Genomic DNA, 22,497 nt, shown 5'->3' with positions numbered 1-22,497 from the left:
ACTAACTGGCACCGTCCACAATGTCCGCACTAAATCTGGATACTCCACATGCATCTAGATTCCCCAGGCTTTTCAGCCAAGGGGCTATGTAACCTCAAAAGCAAAATACTGCCGATGCTGGAAATCTGAAACAAAAACAAAAAGTGCTGGAGAAGCTCAGCAAGTCAGGCGGCATCTGTGGAGAAAGAAACAGAGTTGATGTTTCAGGTCGATGACCTTTCATCAGAACTGGAAGATGTTAAAGAGTTAACAGTTTTTAAACAAGTACAGAGCCAGGGAAAGGGGGGAGGGAGGGGAGGGAAGGAAAGAACAAAATGGGATAGGGTAGAGGTCACAAGTGATTAAATGACAAAAGGGATGATGGTGCAAGGCAAAGAGGCTGGTAATGGGACAGGTTAAGAAACAAAAGAGTGGTTATGATCTGAAGTTATTGAAATCAATGTTGAGTCCGGAAGGTTGTAAAGTACCTAAGCGAAAGATGAGGTGCTGTTCCTCGAGCTTACGTTGAGCTTCATTGGAACAGTGTAAGAGGCCGAGGACAGAGAGGTCAGAGTAGGAGTGGGAGGGGGAATTAAAACGACAAGCGACCGGCATTCATTCATTCATTCATTCAGCTAAGCATTCATTCAGCCACTACGCTCTGCACAGTTCCCTCTCTCTCTTGTCTACTGTATCTTTTTCCTCCTTATTGTGAAGCACTCTGATATGCCTCCCTACATGTGAGGAGCATTATATAAATGTAGGTTGTTGTAAAGAAAGACTCTCAGCAGAACAGCTACTGTTTTGATTCTAATCAACTTTTCCTTTAATGTCCATTTTTTATTATATGCATAGCTTTTGTTGGATTGATCAATCAAGGAGCCACTTGTTATCTGAACACGTTGCTTCAAACATGGTTCATGACCCCAGAAGTTAAACATTACATTGCCAGGTAGGCATTAGAATTACTTCGGACTGCTAAAAGAGCACTATTGGTCATTGGTAAGACCGTTTATGGGTTCTGTAAATGTAAAGATCCAGATTTAGAAAAATCTTGAACTGGAAAGTTTGGTGAACTATTGCTTGGAAATTGAGAACAAAGTGTATAATGCAGTCAGAACACAAGAGGCTAGAAACTACTACTTGTGATGATTCAAGGGTAACTGAAGATTGGAGAGATGTAGTGCATTTTGGGCACACTGCACCCATCCAGTGCTCAGTCAATGTGGGGAGGGCGACAAGTCTAAAACACAGAACAGTCTGTAATTCAGTACTGGTTGGCTAATCAAACTCAGAATGGCTGATGTAGGAAATAAGGAAAATAAAAATGTTGGATGGGTGTTTCTGAAATTAAAGTACATTATTGGGTTGGGTCTAGAAACTATACTGTGCATCTAATTAGTTGCAGTTAATGAGCAGTAATATTGGGGCAGGCAAAATTAGTGTTCTCCAGCAATTACATTGTTCACTTTGAAAAGTGCAAATAATATCCAAAACAAATTCTGTTTTTCGTATTATGGATGCAAGGGGCTGGAAAATGGAATGAAATTTTCAAACTTCAGCAAAGAGATAGAAATATCCATAAAATGCAGAAATAATCCATTATGTAAAGTGGAATACCAGCCAAAGCATTAGCCAGTGTATTTGTTCTGCTAAAAAATGTGAAGTTCCTGCTTATATAACAGCATATGAGTTATCCCCAGTTAGCTAGGACTGGAAGCTCACTGTATTGTAAGTTGCATGGACGGAACCTTTGTATGTTACCGTCCCATGGCATAGAGTGTTAGTGTGATTTTTTTGAACAAGCATGTTTGGAGGTGAAATTCCTCCAAAAAAAAGTCAGTTTGAATACAAAGTAGGATTTCCCATTTTCTACTCTCATGACTTTTTCGCTGAAATTATCGACAGAAGGAATTTCACCCCCTTTGTGTATGTGCCCAAATGCTTATTTGCATTTAAAAGATATTTGTCAACCATTCAGAGACCCTAAAGGATTTAGGATTACTCCATTGGAAATTTCAAGATTATTCTGTTCCTAAATTGCAAACAGAATTGGTTTTCTTAAATGTTAAAATTCCATATTTTTTCTAGCTTAGAAACAGATGTGGATTTTATACACAAATTGAAAAGTCTGTTCAACAAATTAGAAAGCAGAGAGGTAAAATCTTTGGAGACAAATGAGTTGACCACAAGCTTGGGACTGAATGGTAAGCATTGGACAAATCTATCCATTTAGTGTCTATGTATCTATCTACCTAACCATTGATCAAAAAAAATGTTTCTCCAATTCTTAGTATTCTGCTGCCTGGTCCATTTGTCACTTTTCTGCGATTAAGTTGGTCCATTAAGTGAAGCCAACATTGAAGACTCGGTAGGGGAAGCCAACACTAAGTTTCCTAAGACATTTCTTGTAGTGAAAGCCTGAGAATGTATTCAAAAAATTGCAATGACCAAGCTGTGAATCCATGGTGTATGCCAGAAGGGAGAGAGTGGCAAAGTCCTACTTTATTTCTGCAGCGCTAAGGGCATTTAGTCCAATAATATTTTATCTCGGTGTGTCGTGGCTGCATCCCTGATGTTATCGCAACGTTTCGAGGTTTTGGAATCCTTTTTTTCTTTTAATTTTCAAGAGGGAAGACCTGGATTGCTACCATTTCCTAAAATCCTGGTGCACACCAGCACAAGGAAAAGTAATGGTTTTGCAACAGCTTCCAGTACATCGTCCTTATAAGGACACAGAGGAACAAAAAGGCAAGCAAATGTGAGGGAATGCCAGAGAATCTGTTCATAGGCTTTTGAATCTCTCTCTCTCTCTGAAAAAAGGAAAGCGGAAAATAGAATATATTGAGTGCAATTGAAACAGATGAAAAGAGAGGGAGCTGCTGTATGGAGAGAGCTGTATGGTTGAGCTTGTGTGCCATGGTGATGATGGCAATACCTTTTTGGCTTTCATCAGATATTTCTATCATGCTCTCCCTCTATGAACAAAAGTACACACCTCAAACACACAATATTTGGTATTGTAGCATTGTCTTGGGGCTGAACAGAAACCTTTGTTTTGTATTTAGCTTACTGGATATGACACAAGCCTTAGTCTTCACATAGTAGATGAATAAGCAATCGGCTTAGTTCAGTGCTAGTGCAATCACCTCTGGATCAAAGTTTGTTGGTTCCAGCCCATTCAAGGACGAGTACATAAACTAGCTTAACTGTGCAGTACCCTAGGAAGCCTGCCAGGATTAACAGCAGAGTTAACGGTCGGGCAGAAGTGCATGTCTGCTGCCCTTCCACTGATGCCAGCACGTATCGGGAAATCCAGGCTAAGGTTTTTAATGTACTGTATAGAGGTATATGTTCATTTAAACATTATTTTTTACAATTTTTCTTTTCAAGTTTCAAAACAGTGTGATATAGAAGAATGTTTCCGCAATCTGATAAGCAAACTGAAGACTGAAGTGGATCAGGAGCATAACATTGTCGAGGTAAGGTTAATCTGAGGTAGTGCCCACCGACAATTTTTTAAAAATTGCATCTCTCTTCTTGTAACTGGATCTCTGCTTGTCTGACTCTTAGTTTTTCTGTTTTCCTTTTTCCCCTTTTTTCTACACCTTCCCATGTGTCTCCAACTCCTTTTCCACATCCTTTCTCTCTCCCTCATTCTGTAAGTCCTTTCATCTGTTTGCTTTGTTCAGTATATCACCCACTCTCTCTCTCTTTATATCTCTAACACGTACCTCATTACTGCTTTATTCAATTATCATTTTATATCTTTTTAAAAGCCCAGGGCAAGATGACAACCAGTGTGCATTGGATCAAAAGTGGGTACTGGGCCAGATTTAGAGAAACCACCCAGGACATGTTGTAACATATATGAGTGAAAGAAACTGGAGATTGGGAGGGAGCAAGGGGCTGAGATTGAGATGGAGCAGGAGCCAAATCTGGTAATGGAAGGGAAAGGGATTCAGAAGGAATGGGGGCATATAGATGAAATAATAAATTATATATAGTTAGCATCATTTACTTTGAATAGTTATTTAATGTGCTATATTTGTATTATAATTTATTGTACTGTGTTCATATTATACACAGTGATATTTGATTGACTTTTTACCTGTTGTACAGTGTCACAGTTCACGTATTAGTTTGACCGTACGGTGTCACTGCCTCTGCAGCCAACTTGGCTTTCATTGACCGGAACTCTTCACGCATTGTGTTTCCAGGGAGTGGCTTCTCTCCTCTCCTTGAATCAACTCGATTCTAAAAGTCATGGTCACACCACGGGCCTAGGGCTTCTATCTTCCTCAGGATGCACCCTCCACCCATACACCACTGAGTATCCTGGCACTGAGACACAGTCCGTGGGGGATTGGGAGGGTAAAGCAAACACTGACAACTTATCTTTAAGAATTTCAGTGATATTGTGTCGTCACTACAGCCGTGATCATTTTTATTGTGTGCCTGATGAAAGGTAAGCCCCTTCCTTAAGGCATTAGTTCATTTCCCAGCACTGTGATTAGCACTCCTTTTCTCTTGCATAATAAATTGAAATACAAATGCAGCAGTTAATGACACATTAACTGAGATCTGTCAAATTATTTTCAATTGAAGTTCACAGACCCTTATATTAAGTTACATTGATTTTGCTATCAAAATGACCTCAGATAGTGGTGCTTTACTTTGTTGCTGTTTTTCTATAAACATTTTTATAGCTATTTTTAAAATATTGAGCTGTTCTAATAGATGTTTCCCTGGATTCTAAACACTGTCTACAGTGCTCTCAGACTTTTTCCATCAGTAGACAGGGTTGTGGTTTACAAACAGGAAGTTGTAGCTTACAAACAGGAAGCTGTGTCACGTTCTGTGAATTGTCAAAACTGTCAATCTTAAAATTAAAAAAAAAATCCAGCACCCTTAAAATCCGCAGGGTACAATCCCAGCTGTTATGCCAGTAGTGTGCCTGCTAGTGACCTCTGGCCCTAACAGAGTATGTGGATCAAAGGGAGGGCTCCTGACTTGAATGGCCATGACAAATACCCACGCCTCTAGGGGCAGATCTTGGGCACCTGCCTGCCCCAATAGGCTGAAAAGTCAGTGGAATATGCCAGTTCCAGGCCCGGCGGGGGTGAAGGGACTCCCCCCACTGCCCCTTGAAAGATACACGCATTTATCCCATCAGCTCCTTTTATAAGGACGCCAGAAGAATCTTATAGCATTTCTGACCCCTTCATGGGACCAGGCAATGATCTAGGCCTGGAAATCCAGGTAGGCCACACTTCCACCAGGGAAGAGACTGGTATGCCTCTTCTCACTGGACGTACCAGCTTCCCAAGATGTACTGACCTTCTGCGATGCTGATGTCACAGGGCTTCTCGACATAGGGAGTCAGTGCTCCTGTCCCTGCCCCTTCACGTCACTGGCCTTGCAAGGGTGTGCAAGAAGTGCCAGCAATGGCTGGGGATTTCCAGCCCTTCTGTCGCACTCCTTCCAAAGTTACGGGAGAGAGTGAACTGGAATGGTCGAGGATTTTTTCCCCCACGGTATTTATCCTCTTCCCCCCCCACCCACCCTCCAAAGTATATTGTACACCTAAAAAAAAGGCTTGAAGATTTGTCAATGGCAACAATGAAGCATCAGTATTTTTTGAGATGGGATTCAAAATATCAGTTTTTTTTTTCAGTATTCTGTTAAATTCTGAATGACAGATCATGGGCTCAGTGCTCATTGTGCTATGTCTTTTAGTTTTATCAGATCATAATGGTTCTATCCATGAAGTGCTCAGTGTGCGCAAATCTTTTTGAGGATGACTGTTTCTTTCTGGATGTACCTCTACCCATTCGTTTAGCTTACTCTTCAGCAAAGATTAGACATCTGGTAAGATTAAAACATTATAAAGCAAACGAGTTAAACCCATATTTTGTATTCAGATTATTAAATTACTTTACAGCAATGTGGCAAACATCCCTTTTTTACATTGATTCTGTTTGTGGAGTCCAGTACCAGTGACACTTTAGATATCCACTACATCACAAAATTAATCCAAAGTAATTCACATTTGAAACAGTCTCGGACATTGCAATATTTATCTTTTATTATCCAAGACTTGCAGGCACTTACATTATGTTTTAATTGAGAACTGAGCAACTGCATTTTTGCTAACTTGGAGAGCAAAATGTTTAAACTAAATTGAATGCAGTTAGCCCTTCATTCTATTGATATTCCTGGCTTCCTCATTTCTTCTGATCTCAAATGGAACATACACATCTCCATTGCTAAAGTTGTCTCCAAGAAGCTCAGTTTGCTCTTGTTCCAAACACTTTTCCACTCTTGACTTCTTGAATACTGCTTCCATATATGGAAAGCTCTTCTAACGCATCCCTTGCCGCTCTAGACAGTAAAGAAGAAAAAGTTTGTTGTTTGATAGGTGATCCATCTCTGTCTCCTAAGCACTAACCTCTTTTTCTCAGTCACAACCTTTCTTGTCTCTCTGAATTTTATCGATACTACTATGGTCAGTGCTGCTCTGAACTTTCTTGTTCTTTTTAAGTTCCAAATATGCCATCTTACGTGCTCTTCTTGCTTATACCCGCATATATTTTTAACCCCTGGACCTTTGATGCACCACTCACTTTCAATTCTGGTCCAAAGTTACTGCTTCTGTCTGTAAGCTGCTATTTTTACCCTTTGATATTTTTGCATTCTGCCCTAGATGACTTTAACCTGAAAATTAATCAGAGTATATATTCTTTTGTCTAAATTCTAATCTTCCTCACTTGTATGCAATCAGATATCTATAGAAAGGTGTTTAATAGTACTTAGGAAAAATGTATCTAACTGGTTTGAATCTGCCATTTAGTTTCTTCCTAACTAAACAGCGTGATGTCTTTGATAAAGCAAATGAAATAGAGCCAGATAGAATTTCCACTTATCCTTGTCAGACCAGGATTTTCACACTGCTGTACTGCTCACAGTGGCATAAATGCATCACCAACCTTCAGTGTAGAGCCAGCAAATCTTAAGCAGCTCTGACTACATAACTCCTCTAAGATTTACATCATGGTGATTTGACAATGGAACACGAGGAACTAGCACAACGTCCCATAATGCATTGTGTGCCGTGATTTAACAACTGTGTGAGATGTTGGCAATCCAGATGTGGCTAATTGCATGCCTGATTAGTAAATAAACAATGAATAACAGACACAATTGTTGGTCATGTGATTTCAATACTCATTCACGTATGTATGTGAACTTTAACCTTTTTGTGCATTTGTTGGTAAAATCAAAAGCAGAGTGTGTGAGTGTTTTTTTGATCATTGTGGTTGGTTTACTTCCTTGGTCACTGAATGGTGGTAGATGTTTGTTAAGTAAATACACCCATGTGAAGTACATTTACCTGTATTGTGTATAAGGTGTTTTCTACTAAAATTAGTGCATGTGGCTAAATCGGAGTCGCTGTGTGATTTAATAACTGTATGACATGTATTGAACTCATTGTAAATAACTATCTACTAGTGCAAGGCCTTCGACGTGCTGCAATATTCTGATTTTAACCTGTTACTTTCTTTTTAAAGGAAACAGCTCTTCAAGAGTTCTTGAAGGAGGATACTATGGAAGGCGACAACGAGCCTTATTGTGACCATTGTAGCACAAAGACTAAAACAGAAACAGTAAGTTTGCCACTCTGTCACCAAGATAGTTTATATAATTCCATAAGTCGTTGGCTGTTAAAGGAAGGGGAGAAGCAGCAGAGGCAGCTGAATGGATGCAAAGTCTGATTTTTTCAAGGTGAAATCACCTCCTTGAGGCCCTTAGAAATACTGGATGTCAGCACCTTCACTGGTGAAAGGCTGTAATTACAGCGTGACAAGTTTACATGGGCAGTTTTCATTATAAATGTGGACATAGGAATTTATAATGTAAAAATTTAACAGGAGGTGCATGTAGTTGTAATATTTTAAATGTATTATAGATATTTATTTCTGCATATCTTCATCCTAATTATGAATGAAATACAAACATAACATTTATCTCTATCTTTCATTAACAAGATTCCTTTTAAGATTTGTTGCACTAACTTGACCTTACATTTTGCAGAGATACTATTTTAAACAGTTGCCTCAAATTCTCACATTCCAACTAAAACGATTTGAAGCTGTTGACTTCTGGATGTATTATCAGAAATTTAATGAGTGCATTACTATTCCACTTGCGTTGGAGTTTCACAAATCCCAGGTAAGATACTTGCCATTATTATTAATGCTAATATTTTAATGGAGAATAGTGTAGAGTATTCATTTTGCTGGAGATGAATTCGCTGTGTGTTCCAGAAAATTGTCATTGTCATTATGTACACTTGTGATTAAGTCAGGAGCAGATGGAACTTGAAAGCATGTAATGGCTCCTAACAATGGCTGCCTTATAGTAAATTTTCAATGCATTCTTTTAATTTTTCCACATGTCTTCACTTAAACCATTAGCTCTTATCCAGTTGCAGCTCTTATCCTATCTTGCTACTTTATGCAACATTTGGGATTTTAGCTTATTCTTGGATGAAATATATTACCCACACACAAGATTCAGTATCACCTCAAGAAGATAAAACTTACAGGCTAATTAGTTTTCACTGGCTATTTAGCTTACTTGTTGGTACATGGTACCTTCACCATGACTGGACCATGACAGTGGTATATATGGCCCTTGTGAGCAGACCTATGTCAGCAATGGTTTATGTAGCTTCCAGAAGTCAGGTTTTGTGCCCTGTTGCATGTTTTGTTCTGCGCTTGTGGTCTATGGTGCTAGCAAGTATATGAGACTACCACACTAAGTAATTTGAATAACTGCATGTATTTCTTAGCATTTGGCAGCTTGATTGTGAAGTGCGTCCGAGTTCATGCTCTAGTACATTGAGCATGGTGACGGCATCTCCTACTAAATCTGCAATGTATTGTTACGTCATGATTATTTCTTATTCCGAAATGCACAGAAATGTATTTATTCAAAATTACATACCATACATCTGATCTCACAAATTTTATACTTCATTGCAATTTTTAATTTAATTTTTGTACAGGACAACTGCAATGAATGGTGTCTAAAACCCACAATGGACAAGGTAAGAAGTCAATGAAAAGGAAAATCAGGCGAGGTGTATAATATGCGGCCGATCCACTCTGATAATTGCCCATTTTACAATAGCACCAAAAGTTAAGAGATTTAGTGGAGTGTCTGGTGTTGAATAATTAATTTACTCTGATTTCAATGCTGTACTGTTAACTTTTACAGAACATATTGACCGTTCCATGCTGGACTTTCCTTGTTTTTAGTAAATTAATATCAAAAACGTGGTTGATGAAATTATATTTTTCTTGCACACATTTGCTTTCACTGCTGATGTTAATTATGTGGTGAATATAATGGTAATTAATCATCACATTGATGAAATAAAAACAGAAAATGCTGGAAATATTCAGCAAGTCAGGCAGCATCTGTGGAGAAAGAAACAGCGTTAATGTTTCAGGTCGATGAAACTTTATCAGAACTGCAATCACATTGATGATATGGGCCCAAAAATCCTTGGGCTGCATTCCTGTCAGTTACTTTGGTTTTCCCTCAAACGCTTGACCTTACTAGAGTTTGTGGGTCATTGGGAAGGTATCTCATTAACATGGGACTGGCAGGCACATCTTGGATGATACCTAAAATCTCTTTTTAAGAGGGTTGATAGAATTACATAGAATGTACAGCACAGAAACTGGCCATTCGGCCCAACAGGTCCATGCCGGTGTTTATGCTCCACACGAGCCTCCTCCCTCCCTTCTTCATCTAACCCCATCAACATATTCTTCCCTTTCCAAAACCTCCCATTTGCAGTTAATCACATAATAAAAGTGTTTTTATTTTCTACTTCTCTTGGCAGATTTTCCTCATTTGTTTAAGAGGTTCGGGCCATCTGCACTCTTGGTGTTGGCCTGCTTTTTTCTTTTCCTCAGGCAATCTAATAAGATTCTGTTTCACTTTTCCTGTTTCCATTTCAAACCTGCCTTTCTCCACTGCCTCAGTTGGAATGGATAAGAAATTGGCTGAAGGGTGGGAAACAACAAATACTCATCAGAGGAGTTATATCAGAGGTGAGTACCTCAGGCTCAGTGCAGGGATCTCTAATATTTCTAATTTATGTCAATTCAGAAGCTCAAGGCAGTGTAGTCAAATCTGCAGATGACACCAAACTAAGAAGCAGTTCAAAAATTACAGAATGAGTAAGAGCAATGGAAGAAAAGATCTGCCTTTGCCTACTATGCTTCAGCAGGGAAGATGGCATTGATGTGTTGATTTTTTATAAATAAAAACTTTTACCTAATATTCGGGGGTCCAGTCCACTTCCCTGGCCTGGACTCCCTGGTGGGACTCACTTGTGCCCTTCTGGGGGCTGCTATGCCTCATCTGACTGGGTATACCAACCTCCAGTGTTACCTTATGTCTCTGAGGGGCCGGGGAAGCAGGAACCCCTAGTGTAGGGAGTCTCCACCATTGGCACTGCCCCCCCATCTAAGGGGCGGGCTGAGGCTCCAAACCATTCTACCTGACTCCTGCTGGAGTTACAGCAGGAATTTGGTGGAATGCCATGTGAATTTGGCCCCATAATATACTAGGTTTTCTATTTATTTGGGCATCATTTTTGAATTATTTCATCAAATGTGAATACTTTAGTTGTCTATTATTGATTAGTTAACTTATTAGATATTTAATTAGGGGTGCGTTCGAACTCCACAAGTTTTGTGTTGGTGTAAAGGTCCAAACTGAATCCAAAGTGAAGAGAAGAGAGACTTCATGCTTCAGGGAGTCTCAGTTCACTTTGTTCAGGTGTCAGGTTCCAACCTAATTCTGGATTCAGGTTAGTATTATAGTATCATAGTATGTTACAGCAGAGAAGGAGACCATTCGGCAGATCGTTCTGGTGCCGGCTCTTTGAAAGATCTATCCAATTAGTCCCAATCCCTAGCACTTTCCCCATAGCCCTGTAAATTTTTTCCCTTCAAGTATTTATCCAATTCCCTTTTGATACTTATTGAATCTGCATCCACCACCCTTTCAGGCAGTGCGTTCCAGATCATAACAACTCTCTGCGTAAAAAAATGTTTCCTCGTGTCGCCTCTGGTTCCTTTGCCAATCACCTTTAATCTTCCTTTGCCAACTTTGTACTTAGGCTGCCAATGTTCCTTTAATCCCATGGGTTTCATTTATATTATCACTGCAGTGTCAGTGTGAAATAAAACCGCTTTGCATCAATGCAACAATTATAGTGCATACAGCAATTGAACGTACAAAGCAGCTGTTCTGATCAGATGCACTTACCTCAAAGAGTACAACTTGTCTTTGAGACTTTGTAAAGAAATTGCAAACGTATGTGAGACTTCCTTACTTTTCATATTATGGCAAAACAACAGTCGCTAAAGAGTGCAGAGAGGATGGTTGGTCATCTATTGAGTGCAGTTTCTAGGATCATCTATTGGTTAGAATCTGAAGCATGAGTGTGGGGAGTTTGCAGCAGTGGCTGTGAAATGTAGAATGTATCAAAGAATCTTGGAGCATTGAGTACAGGTAAACCTCACCGCCCATAAAGAAAGCATGAAGTGCCAGCTGAGAAAGGGCGGTTTCATACATGCTGACAGTCAACTTTTGGAAGACATAAGAACATAAAAAATAGGAGCAGGAGTAGGCCATACAGCCCCTCGAGCCTGGTCCGCCATTCAGTAAGATCATGGCTGATCTTTGACCTCAACTTCACTTTCCCACCCGATCCCCATATACCTTGATTCCCTTAAGAGTCCAAAAATCTATCGCTCTTGGTCTGGAATATACTCAACAACTGAGCATCCACAGCCCTCTGGGGTACAGAATTTCAAATATTCACAACCCTCTGAGTGAAGAAATTTCTCTTCATCTCAGTCCTAAATGGCTGACCCCTTATCCTGAGACTATGGGGAGGATGACTATTAAAATCTCTTAAAGGTAGCCGGTACCTGTTTGCTGAAAATAACCGTCTGCTTTCTGCACGTAGTCTGAACGGAGATCAGACATTGCACACATAAAACACAGATGCAGGTCCCGTCCCTATGTTTACAAACTGATGAGTTATGTTAAAACATTGAATAAAGGTTGCACACTACTAAATCCCACATCCTCCAATCTGCATGCCAGACCTCACCAATCTGCCAGTCTGAGTTTATACCAGGCCTGCGAGAGTGTGTGCACCAGAATTCTCTGCTGATACACTAGAGGCCTTGGTGCAAGAGGTGGACAGAAGGAGGGACATCCTATATCCACAGTGGGGGCAAGAGGCCCTCCAGAGATATGCCCAAAAGGCAGTGGGAGGCAGCGGGGGATGAAGTCAATGCCAGGCATAGCACCACAAACATGGATGCAGTGCAGGAAGAAGTTGAATGCTTTGACACAAGTGGTCAAGTTGAGTGAGGTCAACTGTCATGTGGTATCTCCTACGGACTGCACTTCTAGCTGCATCCACTCCTCCACGCACTACACCCTCCATCCCCCACATACCAACAAACACTTTCCATCAGTATTCAACTCTTCCAATCAAATGCTTCCTCTCACCCTTACACATGACCACTGTTGCAAGCCGCCCAGCCACAACTCACAGGCCAGACACACTGGCAGCTATTCAACCGTGACAGGCACATCACCAAGACGCACGTCCTGCTTTTTTGCAGGAGAAAGTGGCGCATACCAGGACGCAGAAAGTGGCAGTGGCATTTAGCCCCTGGAGCCTGTTCCGCCATTCAGTGAGATCATAGTTGACCTGTGACCTAACTCCTTATACCCGCCTTAGCTCTGTATCCTTTAATACCCTTGGTTCACAGAAATGTATCAATCTCAGATTTAAAATTAACAATTGAGCTAGCATCAACTACTAGTTGCAGAAGAGCGTTCCAAACTTCTTCCACTCTTTGCGTGTAGAAGCATTTCCTAACTTCACTCTTGCACTTCCTGGCTCTAAAGTTAGGCCACATCCCCTTGTCCTAGTATTCAACTCCAGGAGACCTCCAAAAACAGTTGGAACTGCATTAGCAGCCAGTAGCAATAATCCAGCAACTAACCTGTAAATCCTGCATGGTTCCTTTAAGTAGCGCTGGTGGGGGGTCCTCCAGGCACTGTATGACATGTTCAGATGGTCGTGGTTGAGATGGTCATGGTTGAATGGAGTGTTAAGTCCCAAAATGGTGTCTATCACTTTAAATCAGTGTTGCACACAGATTGTATCCATTTTCTCCTTACTTTACATACTGCCGGCATTCCCTCTCTGCGCAAGATGGCATCCGGTGCACGTCATGCTAGAAACGTGTGTGCGCAGCCAAGACGCCATCGTGGCACTTCGAGAGGCCGCATCCCGCCAAAACAACGGGCGCTAGACGGCCCAATTTCTAGCCCAATGTCCCCTAGTTCTGGACTCTGCAGCCAGGGGAAGCATCCTCTCAACATCTACCCTGTCAAGCCCTCTTAGAAGCTTGTATGTTTCAACGAGATCAACTCTTATTCTTCTAAACTCCAGAGAATATAGGCCCGTTCTACTCAATCTCTCCACACAGGACAACCCTCTCATCCCAGGAATCAATCTAGTGAACTTTCAATATGTCAGCCGCAGGTCTCGCAAATCTGGAGTTTTGTTGCTCGGGAAACTTTTCTTCAAGTCACCCCAGAATGCCCCAAAATCTCAATGTGAAGTTCTAAGGATTCACATATATACACAACGGAGAGGGTATAGAACCAGAAGTCGATAAACGTGGATTCGTGCTCGCTGGGTGGCAGATGGGGTGGGGTTTATCTTTTGTACTCAAAAATGGCCTACAAGTGTAAACCGTCTAGTGTTCATCTCATTTGCAGAATGTGTTACAAGTATTTAATTTTAAAGTAATGACACAAAAGTTGATGTCCCAATGTAAGAAAGGATGTCTATGTTAGTAAAAGATCTCTTTCTCTTCTCTTCTGCTTCTCTCTCAACTCTTCCTTTTGCTTTTCTCTCTGTCTTCTTCTGCTTCTCTTTATTTTTCTTCTTTCCTCTTAAGTGGGAGGTGGTGGGTGGTGTGACGGGAAAAGGAGCCACCAATGGCCACAGATGGAAAAATTGAGGGTGAAATTCAACTTATGGCCGCCCAATCTGCGCCTGTAAAATGGGCGTTAGGGCCCCAAATTTTCATGTCGCAATCTGTCCAGTCTGATCTGGGCCAGAATTATGCCGGACGCCATATTGGCTCAGGATGCCCAACTGAAACTGGCGTTAGGCTGCTTATACTGGTTGTTGGACCTCAAATGGGAAATGTAGTTACAAATGGGCAGATAATATGCTGAATGAGATTATAAGATATAAGGGACCGGCTGTTTGGGGTTGGGGCAGGAGATCACTGCCACACGAACTCTGCTCTATTGTCAAACAACTAACATTCTGCTCTTTTTCATCCTCCATCACAGGAGAATGATACCCATAATAATGACCAGTCGCAGGATACAGGCAGAGGACCAATTGGCTTTCGACCCATGGCATTACAGAAGGAAGATCCTGGGTGTACAGACAGCACTGTTGGAGATGGTGAATTGAGAAGGACTGTGGTAGCTGAAGGTATGTTGGACCCATCAGGAGCTTGCCATTAGCATGGCTTATGGACCAGAGCACTAATGCAAGAAACCTGACAAATGCAGCTATGAGACTTCTAGTAAAGAGCTTACACTTCTAATATAGTTTCCTTTGTTTTCCCCTTTAGATCAGTCACAGCAAGATGCTACAGAGGAAAAGGTAAAGGAAGAAGAAGAAATTGAAAGTGGCTAGTCCCTTTCCATCTCTGCCTTAAGTACCTCGAATCAACATCTACCCTGTCAAGCCCTCTTAGAAGTTTGTATGTTTCAATGAGATCAACTCTTATTCTTCGAAACTCCAGAGAATATAGGCCCGTTCTACTCAATCTCTCCACATAGGACAACCCTCTCATCCCAGGAATCAATCTAGTGAACTTTCAATATGTCAGCCGCAGGTCTCGCAAATCTGGAGTTTTGTTGCCCGGGAAACTTTTCTTCAAGTCACCCCAGAATGCCCCAAAATCTCAATGTGAAGCTCTAAGGATTCACATATATACACAACGGAGAGGGTATAGAACCAGAAGTCGATAAACGTGGATTCGTGCTCGCTGGGTGGCAGATGGGGTGGGGTTTATCTTTTGTACTCAAAAATGGCCTACAAGTGTAAACCGTCTAGTGTTCATCTCATTTGCAGAATTTGTTACAAGTATTTAATTTTAAAGTAATGACACAAAAGTTGATGTCCCAACGTAAGAAAGGATGTCTATGTTAGTGAAAGATCTCTTTCTCTTCTCTTCTGCTTCTCTCGCCTTAACTCTTCCTTTTGCTTTTCTCTCTGTCTTCTTCTGCTTCTCTTTATTTTTCTTCTTTCCTCTTAAGTGGGAGGTGGTGGTTGGTGTGACGGGAAAAGGAGCCACCAATGGCCACAGATGGAAAAATTGAGGGTGAAATTCAACTTATGGCCGCCCAATCTGCGCCTGTAAAATGGGCGTTAGGGCCCCAAATTTTCGTGTCGCAATCTGTCCAGTCTGATCTGGACCAGAATTATGCCGGACGCCATATTGGCTCAGGATGCCCAGCTGAAACTGGCGTTAGGCTGCTTATACTGGTTGTTGGACCTCAAATGGGAAATGTAGTTACAAATGGGCAGATAATATGCTGAATGAGATTATAAGATATAAGGGACCGGCTGTTTGGGGTTGGGGCAGGAGATCACTGCCACACGAACTCTGCTCTATTGTCAAACAACTAACATTCTGCTCTTTTTCATCCTCCATCACAGGAGAATGATACCCATAATAATGACCAGTCTCAGGATACAGGCAGAGGACCAATTGGCTTTCGACCCATGGCATTACAGAAGGAAGATCCTGGGTGTACAGACAGCACTGTTGGAGATGGTGAATTGAGAAGGACTGTGGCAGCTGAAGGTATGTTGGACCCATCAGGAGCTTGCCATTAGCATGGCTTATGGACCAGAGCACTAATGCAAGAAACCTGACAAATGCAGCTATGAGACTTCTAGTAAAGAGCTTACACTTCTAATATAGTTTCCTTTGTTTTCCCCTTTAGATCAGTCACAGCAAGATGCTACAGAGGAAAAGGTAAAGGAAGAAGAAGAAATTGAAAGTGGCCAGTCCCCTTCCATCTCTGCCCTAAGTACCTCTAATCATTTATGATATCATTCACCCTTTCACCCTCACTCACCAGTTCAGAGAAATCCACCCGGGCTGGGGTGGCGGGGGCGGGGGTGGGGGGGAGTGGAGAATCCATATATCTGTAATGATGGTTTGTCACTGTGTGAGCCACAGAACAATGGGGTGCAAGGGGAAGGCCCAGGTACCAGTGGAGTCTGACAGTGGGCAGCAGAGGTGCCACAGAAGTCAACCCCTACTTGAGGGCCTCGAAACTCAGATCTCAGGTGTCCTACTCTAAAATGACGGTTACTGGGTGAACATCTTATCTCTGGGGGGGGTTCTGAGGATCATCTCAGAGGACCTTAAACAGGTTGGAGGTCTAGTGGTAGAGGCCGGTACCATCCATTCTGCGAGTATCTGAGATGGATTTGAAATGCTGCAGCACTACTTGTAATGAGTGGCAGTTATAGAATCATAGAAGTTACAACATGGAAACAGGCCCTTCGGCCCAACATGTCCATGTCGCCCAGTTTATACCACTAAGCTAGTCCCAATTGCCTGCACTTGGCCCATATCCCTCTATACCCATCTTACCCATGTAACTGTCCAAATGCTTTTTAAAAGACAAAATTGTACCCACCTCTACTACTGCCTCTGGCAGCTCGTTCCAGACACTCACCACCCTTTGAGTGAAAAAATTGCCCCTCTGGACCCTTTTGTATCTCTCCCCTCTCACCTTAAATCTATGTCCCCTCGTTATAGACTCCCCTACCTTTGGGAAAAGATTTTGACTATCTACCTTATCTATGCCCCTCATTATTTTATAGACTTCTATAAGATCCCCCCGAAACCTCCTACTCTCCAGGGAAAAAAGTCCCAGTCTATCCAACCTCTCCCTATAAGTCAAACCACCAAATCCTGGGAGCATCCTAGTAAATCTTTTCTGCACTCTTTCTAGTTTAATAATATCCTTTCTATAATAGGGTGACCAGAACCGTACACAGTATTCCAAGTGTGGCCTTACTAATGTCTTGTACAACTTCAACAAGACATCCCAACTCCTGTATTCAATGTTCTGACCAATGAAACCAAGCATGCCGAATGCCTTCTTCACCACCCTATCCACCTGTGACTCCACTTTCAAGGAGCTATGAACCTGTACTCCTAGATCTCTTTGTTCTATAACTCTCCCCAACGCCCTACCATTAACGGAGTAGGTCCTGGCCCGATTCGATCTACCAAAATGCATCACCTCACATTTATCTAAATTAAACTCCATCTGCCATTCATCGGCCCACTGGCCCAATTTATCAAGGTCCCGCTGCAATCCTAGATAACCTTCTTCACTGTCCACAATGCCACCAATCTTGGTGTCATCTGCAAACTTACTAACCATGCCTCCTAAATTCTCATCCAAATCATTAATATAAATAACAAATAACAGCGGACCCAGCACCAATCCCTGAGGCACACCGCTGGACACAGGCCTCCAGTTTGAAAAACAACCCTCTACAACCACCCTCTGTCTTCTGTCGTCAAGCCAATTTTGTATCCAATTGGCTACCTCACCTTGGATCCCGTGAGATTTAACCTTATGTAACAACCTACCATGCGGTACCTTGTCAAAGGCTTTGCTGAAGTCCATGTAGACCACGTCTACTGCACAGCCCTCATCTATCTTCTTGGTTACCCCTTCAAAAAACTCAATCAAATTCGTGAGACATGATTTTCCTCTCACAAAACCATGCTGACTGTTCCTAATCAGTCCCTGCCTCTCCAAATGCCTGTAGATCCTGTCCCTCAGAATACCCTCTAACAACTTACCCACTACAGATGTCAGGCTCACCGGTCTGTAGTTCCCAGGCTTTTCCCTGCCGCCCTTCTTAAACAAAGGCACAACATTTGCTACCCTCCAATCTTCAGGCACCTCACCTGTAGCTGTCGATGATTCAAATATCTCTGCTAGGGGACCCGCAATTTCCTCCCTAACCTCCCTAACCTTCCATGAACTTCTGCATCCATGTGTCCCAACTGAGAGGCCTCCAGACTGTTTAGTGACAGTCACATGGAGGCATTGACCACTGTCCTTCAGGCCTCAAGGGAATGATGCCAACCTGCTTCCAAGAACTTCGGCAGCAATCTTTCCTGATCTTTCTGGGTCTTGGGGGCCATATGACCTACTGCTGCTCCTATTTCTTATGTCTACCATCGTGCTGATCAGTGAGTAGGCAGATCCAGGACCCAGCACTAGAAGTGAGGCAGGAGTTTGCCCTCATGATGCTGTCCTCATTCTTGAAGAGAGCTCATGTGAACCTTTCAGTCAGCCCTCCCTTCAGATACCTGCTCATGTAACTGGCAGGAGATAGGACCAGGCTGCCCATGTCCTTGAAGTACTGATGCAGACTGTGGAAGAATCCTGGAACTCATAAGCCTTGATATGAGGTTCCATCTCAGTTCTAAAAGGCTACAAAGCTTAGACGTAGTTTGTGGACAATCAGAGCCTGTGAAATCAACCATTTTCTGGTTTGGCAAATCTTGCAGGTAACTCACTCCTCTTTTATACGGGCTTGAGTTAAGTCAGCTGCAATACTGGCTTAAATGACGGAATTTCTGATGGATCAGATTAAGCCCACATTATCCTTTTATTTGCATACATCCACCACTTTGGGTGGAGCACATCTTCCTGCTACATCCACTTTCACTGGAAATTATAGTGTGTTTTGGAAGATGCAGAACCTGAGTCCTGCCCTCAATCCTTATTCCACTCTGCCAGATATTCACCATTTTTTGTTCCAAAAAGCTTATAGAATTTCACTATAGAAGTGATATCACCAAGTCCAACAGATATCAAATAAATAAACTCTTAGTCCCCAAAATTCTGGGATCCCTGCTCAATCAGCAGATGTGCGGTAGAGCGGAACTCCCTGCCAATGACGGCTGATGATGTTGACCCTATTCCAAATTATGGGGACAGGGTCAGTTCTACAGTCGGAGCGGATGATCCAAACTTGTTGAAGCGCAGCAGAGTTGCCTGGCCTGTTGTGCCAGTGTTAGTTGGGAGAGAACAAGGCCTTGGACTGAAGATATAAGGTCAGTTATTTTTAAAAACGCTCCCAATGGAGTGAATGAGCATCTTTTTAAAGGTAAGCGATCCTCTCTGGGGATGCATTGAGAAAAAGAATGGGCACGGTGTAATGTACAGTAAAAGCTGGAACTAAAGGGGAGTTTTTCCATTTCAGCCCTTCCAGTGCACACTAAGAGCACATGGGGGTAATTTTGACTTTGAGCAATAGTGTAAAACATGCGATAACCGCCCCCCCGCCACCATTAAACACCTCTGCTAATTTTCTGGAAACGAAAATCAGAAGCAACGTTTAACGGGTGGCCGGGCCGATATTGTACGTTTTACACTACAGCCAAAAGTTAATCTTACCCCCCATATCTGGAAATTGCTTTACCCCAATCTGTGATTTTCTGTCCATTAAAGTGAACAGTTGGAAAATGATGGGCTGTGGGTGTGCAGTTCCCTGCTAAGTACTCCCAGTGTGTGACCAAAGCACCGAAGTGGAAACTGTCACCTTAAATGACCGTATCACAAATATATATAATCTTGCTGTAATTGGCACTCTCCTAATACATGTTATGAAGAGCTGCAGAAAATTAGCTTTTAATATGGAGACACTATTTTGTTCTGTTTTTTTAAAAGCTGATATGACTTAAAGAAATTCGTATTTTGGGATAACTTCAAATTCTTAGTTTGAGCTGTTTTTTTCTTGAGTTTTTTCCCTTTTCTCCTAAAGGCAGAGACTCATATTGGGAACTATTCCAGAGGTACTGGTAACTCTCCAGTAATTCAGCCAAGTAGTTATTCTTAGACACTGAAGCCTGGTAGTCTGTTGCACCATGGTGGGCATCACATTGGCCAAGTCTGATCTTGTCCTCACCCGATATTGTCATTCAATGTCCATACAACACGGTTTCCAGTAGGAGTCATTGAAAGCTGACAGGAACAGGATCTCTGATTGATTTTTTTTTACTTTCCTTAGCCAGCACCCATATTGCTGTCTTGACTGAGATCACCTAACAAACTGTGGATTGAACCTGGAAAGTACATTTTTTATGTTTTTGCTCCATCTAAATTACTAAGCAGCAGAATGGACTGAGATCATTTGGCTATTCATTACAACCCCAATGCTAGGCACCCAGGCTCTTTGAAATCTGAACATTAGATTTGGTGTCAGCCTTGGCTCAGTTACGTATCAGCCTTGGTTCACTTAGTAGCACATTCGCCTCTGAGTCGGAACATTGTGGATTCAAGTCCCACGCCAGAGACTTGAGCAGATAATCCACTGAAGGAGTGCTGCACTGTTGGAGGTGATATCTTTCAGATGAGACATTAAACCGAGGCCCTGTCTGCTCTCTCAGATAAATTTAAAGGATCCCATGGCACTATTCAAAGAAGAGCAGGGCAATTCTTTTGGTGTCCTGGCCAACCCCTAAAACAGATGATATGGTCATTTATTTTACTGCTGTTTGTGGGAACGTGCTGGGCAAAAATTAGCTGCCAAGTTTCCCCACATTACAACAGTGCTAACACTTCAAAAGTACTAGTAAAGCTCTTGGATACACCCCGAGGTAGTTAAAGAGTGCTATATAAATGCAAGTTCTTTCTTTCTTTCTTTCTGAAACATGGCATCTCTGACTGAGAGTCTGGACACAGTTGAGAATTTTGCTGATTTTAAAAGCATAAAGAGTTTATTCTTTTAATTTAGGAAAATAACTGTAAGGATAAGACAATTACATAGCCTTGTACTTGGATAAAATAAAAAGGAAAAATTGCAAATGCTGAAGTCAAAACAGAAAATGCTGGAAATACACAGCAGGTCAATCAGCATCTGTAGAGAGAAAAGATATGTTTTGGTTGTGTACCCTTCATCAGAACACTGGAGTATCCTTCTTAAATGACTCACCCATCTCTCACAGCTCTGGGACACTCCACCTTACAGATGTTGGCAACTCCCGTATTGTGGGGATGGGGTCATTTGCATGGCAGGAATGCACTGCCAAATGAATTGTCCTCTCAACAACATTAAAAATACCTCAGTTATGTCATGGTACTATTAAAAGGTGCAAATACATGTACATGATCAGTCAATGCAAAGAAAAGTTGAATTTGTATATAGGAAAATTCACGTCACAAGAGGAAAGAAATCACATCTTGCTTTTTCATTTCTCTCTTATGTTTAGGAGAAAAAATACGAGCTGTTTGCAATATGGCATCACAGTGGAGTGTATGGGAGTGGCCACTATTATGCTGAAATCAAATCAGTCGCTGATGGTAATTGGTACTATTTCAACGACACAACTGTTAAGGTAACTATGCGATCTGTAGAATAAAAATGTTTCCAAGGCATTATGGATAGGAAGTTTATCACCTCCAGGAAAGAGAGGAGGGGAATCAGGCAGCACATCACCTAATGCTATTGTACAGCATCTATTAGGAGAATGTCTGTCTTCTCAGTTAGGGATAATGTGTGCTGGAACATAAGGAAGAAAGTTACTTCAAAAATGGAGGAGGACGATCAGCTGAATAAAAGTAAATGATTTGATGACATAAGGTGATTAATTATAGTAGAATAGTAGGGCTAATTTTAACTACCGCTGGCCAGTTCTTGCTGGTTTGAGGCCCGAGCCATTTTGAGCCCTGGGCCACTTTCACATTGCACTGGTGAACTGCGAGTGGCAAATGGATGCTCTGCTTCAGCTCGCTGATTTGGAGGATGAGAAATCGGTTGGCTGCCACACACAGCCATCCAATAATCGGTGCCTGAGGAGGGGGAGGCAATCCTAGGCCCACGGATGGCCAAATAGTGGCCCAGAGTTTTTGCTCCTTGTGGGCCTACCAACACTTTTTTTTAACTTTCCTGGGACATTTCCTGATTGACCTGCAGCAGTTCCTTTAAGGACCATGACTAGATGGCATTTAACTGGCATAAATAGCAAATATTTTGCTTATTCAGCTATGGAGTGCACAATGTTTAAGAGAAATGGCCACCAAAATTTTTATGAAGTCTGTTTTACAGGCCAGGGTATAAAGCTCCTGTTAGATCACTTGACTAAAGTATATTGTGCCCCAACCCATCTCCAGCTCCACCTACCAGCCCTAACCTAATCCAACTCTTATTGGCAGCTCTAGCCTTACCCAACTCTGCTAGCAGCCCCAGCTTAGCGCAACTCCTTCTGACATCTCACACACCCAAATGAACAAACTTACATTTGTCAATTCAGCCATTCT

At 41.9% G+C, this 22,497-nt stretch overlaps 1 protein-coding gene and 1 long non-coding RNA gene across 6 annotated transcripts in view; one reads left to right on the top strand and one right to left on the bottom strand.

Annotated features, from left to right (window-relative positions):
• LOC137331577 (ubiquitin carboxyl-terminal hydrolase 47-like) overlaps window positions 1–22,497 on the top strand; it is a 29,632-nt gene that overhangs the window by 829 nt on the left and 6,306 nt on the right. The window contains exons 3-15 of one of the 5 annotated variants that reach the window (XM_067995462.1): window positions 835–931; window positions 2,071–2,186; window positions 3,373–3,461; window positions 5,719–5,850; window positions 7,551–7,646; window positions 8,074–8,211; window positions 9,050–9,091; window positions 10,038–10,106; window positions 14,464–14,611; window positions 14,754–14,785; window positions 15,848–15,995; window positions 16,138–16,169; window positions 21,450–21,575. In XM_067995462.1, the coding sequence (XP_067851563.1) occupies window positions 835–931; window positions 2,071–2,186; window positions 3,373–3,461; window positions 5,719–5,850; window positions 7,551–7,646; window positions 8,074–8,211; window positions 9,050–9,091; window positions 10,038–10,106; window positions 14,464–14,611; window positions 14,754–14,785; window positions 15,848–15,995; window positions 16,138–16,169; window positions 21,450–21,575 (1,265 nt within the window). The remainder of the gene's footprint in view (window positions 1–834; window positions 932–2,070; window positions 2,187–3,372; window positions 3,462–5,718; window positions 5,851–7,550; window positions 7,647–8,073; window positions 8,212–9,049; window positions 9,092–10,037; window positions 10,107–14,463; window positions 14,612–14,753; window positions 14,786–15,847; window positions 15,996–16,137; window positions 16,170–21,449; window positions 21,576–22,497) is intronic. The other 4 variants (XM_067995464.1, XM_067995463.1, XM_067995465.1 and 1 more) reach the window with 4 other exon arrangements.
• Window positions 5,869–22,497, bottom strand: part of LOC137331580 (uncharacterized) — a 34,760-nt gene continuing 18,131 nt past the window's right edge. The window contains exon 3 of the long non-coding RNA XR_010965519.1: window positions 5,869–6,363. This is a non-coding gene — a long non-coding RNA (uncharacterized lncRNA). The remainder of the gene's footprint in view (window positions 6,364–22,497) is intronic.

This window comes from Heptranchias perlo, chromosome 13 (assembly GCF_035084215.1).
Source record: "Heptranchias perlo isolate sHepPer1 chromosome 13, sHepPer1.hap1, whole genome shotgun sequence".
In the NCBI taxonomy this organism is placed as follows: Eukaryota; Metazoa; Chordata; class Chondrichthyes; order Hexanchiformes; family Hexanchidae; genus Heptranchias; species Heptranchias perlo.
The sequence above is the reverse complement of the archived record's forward strand: the minus strand, read 5'-3'. Positions and strand labels throughout refer to the sequence as shown.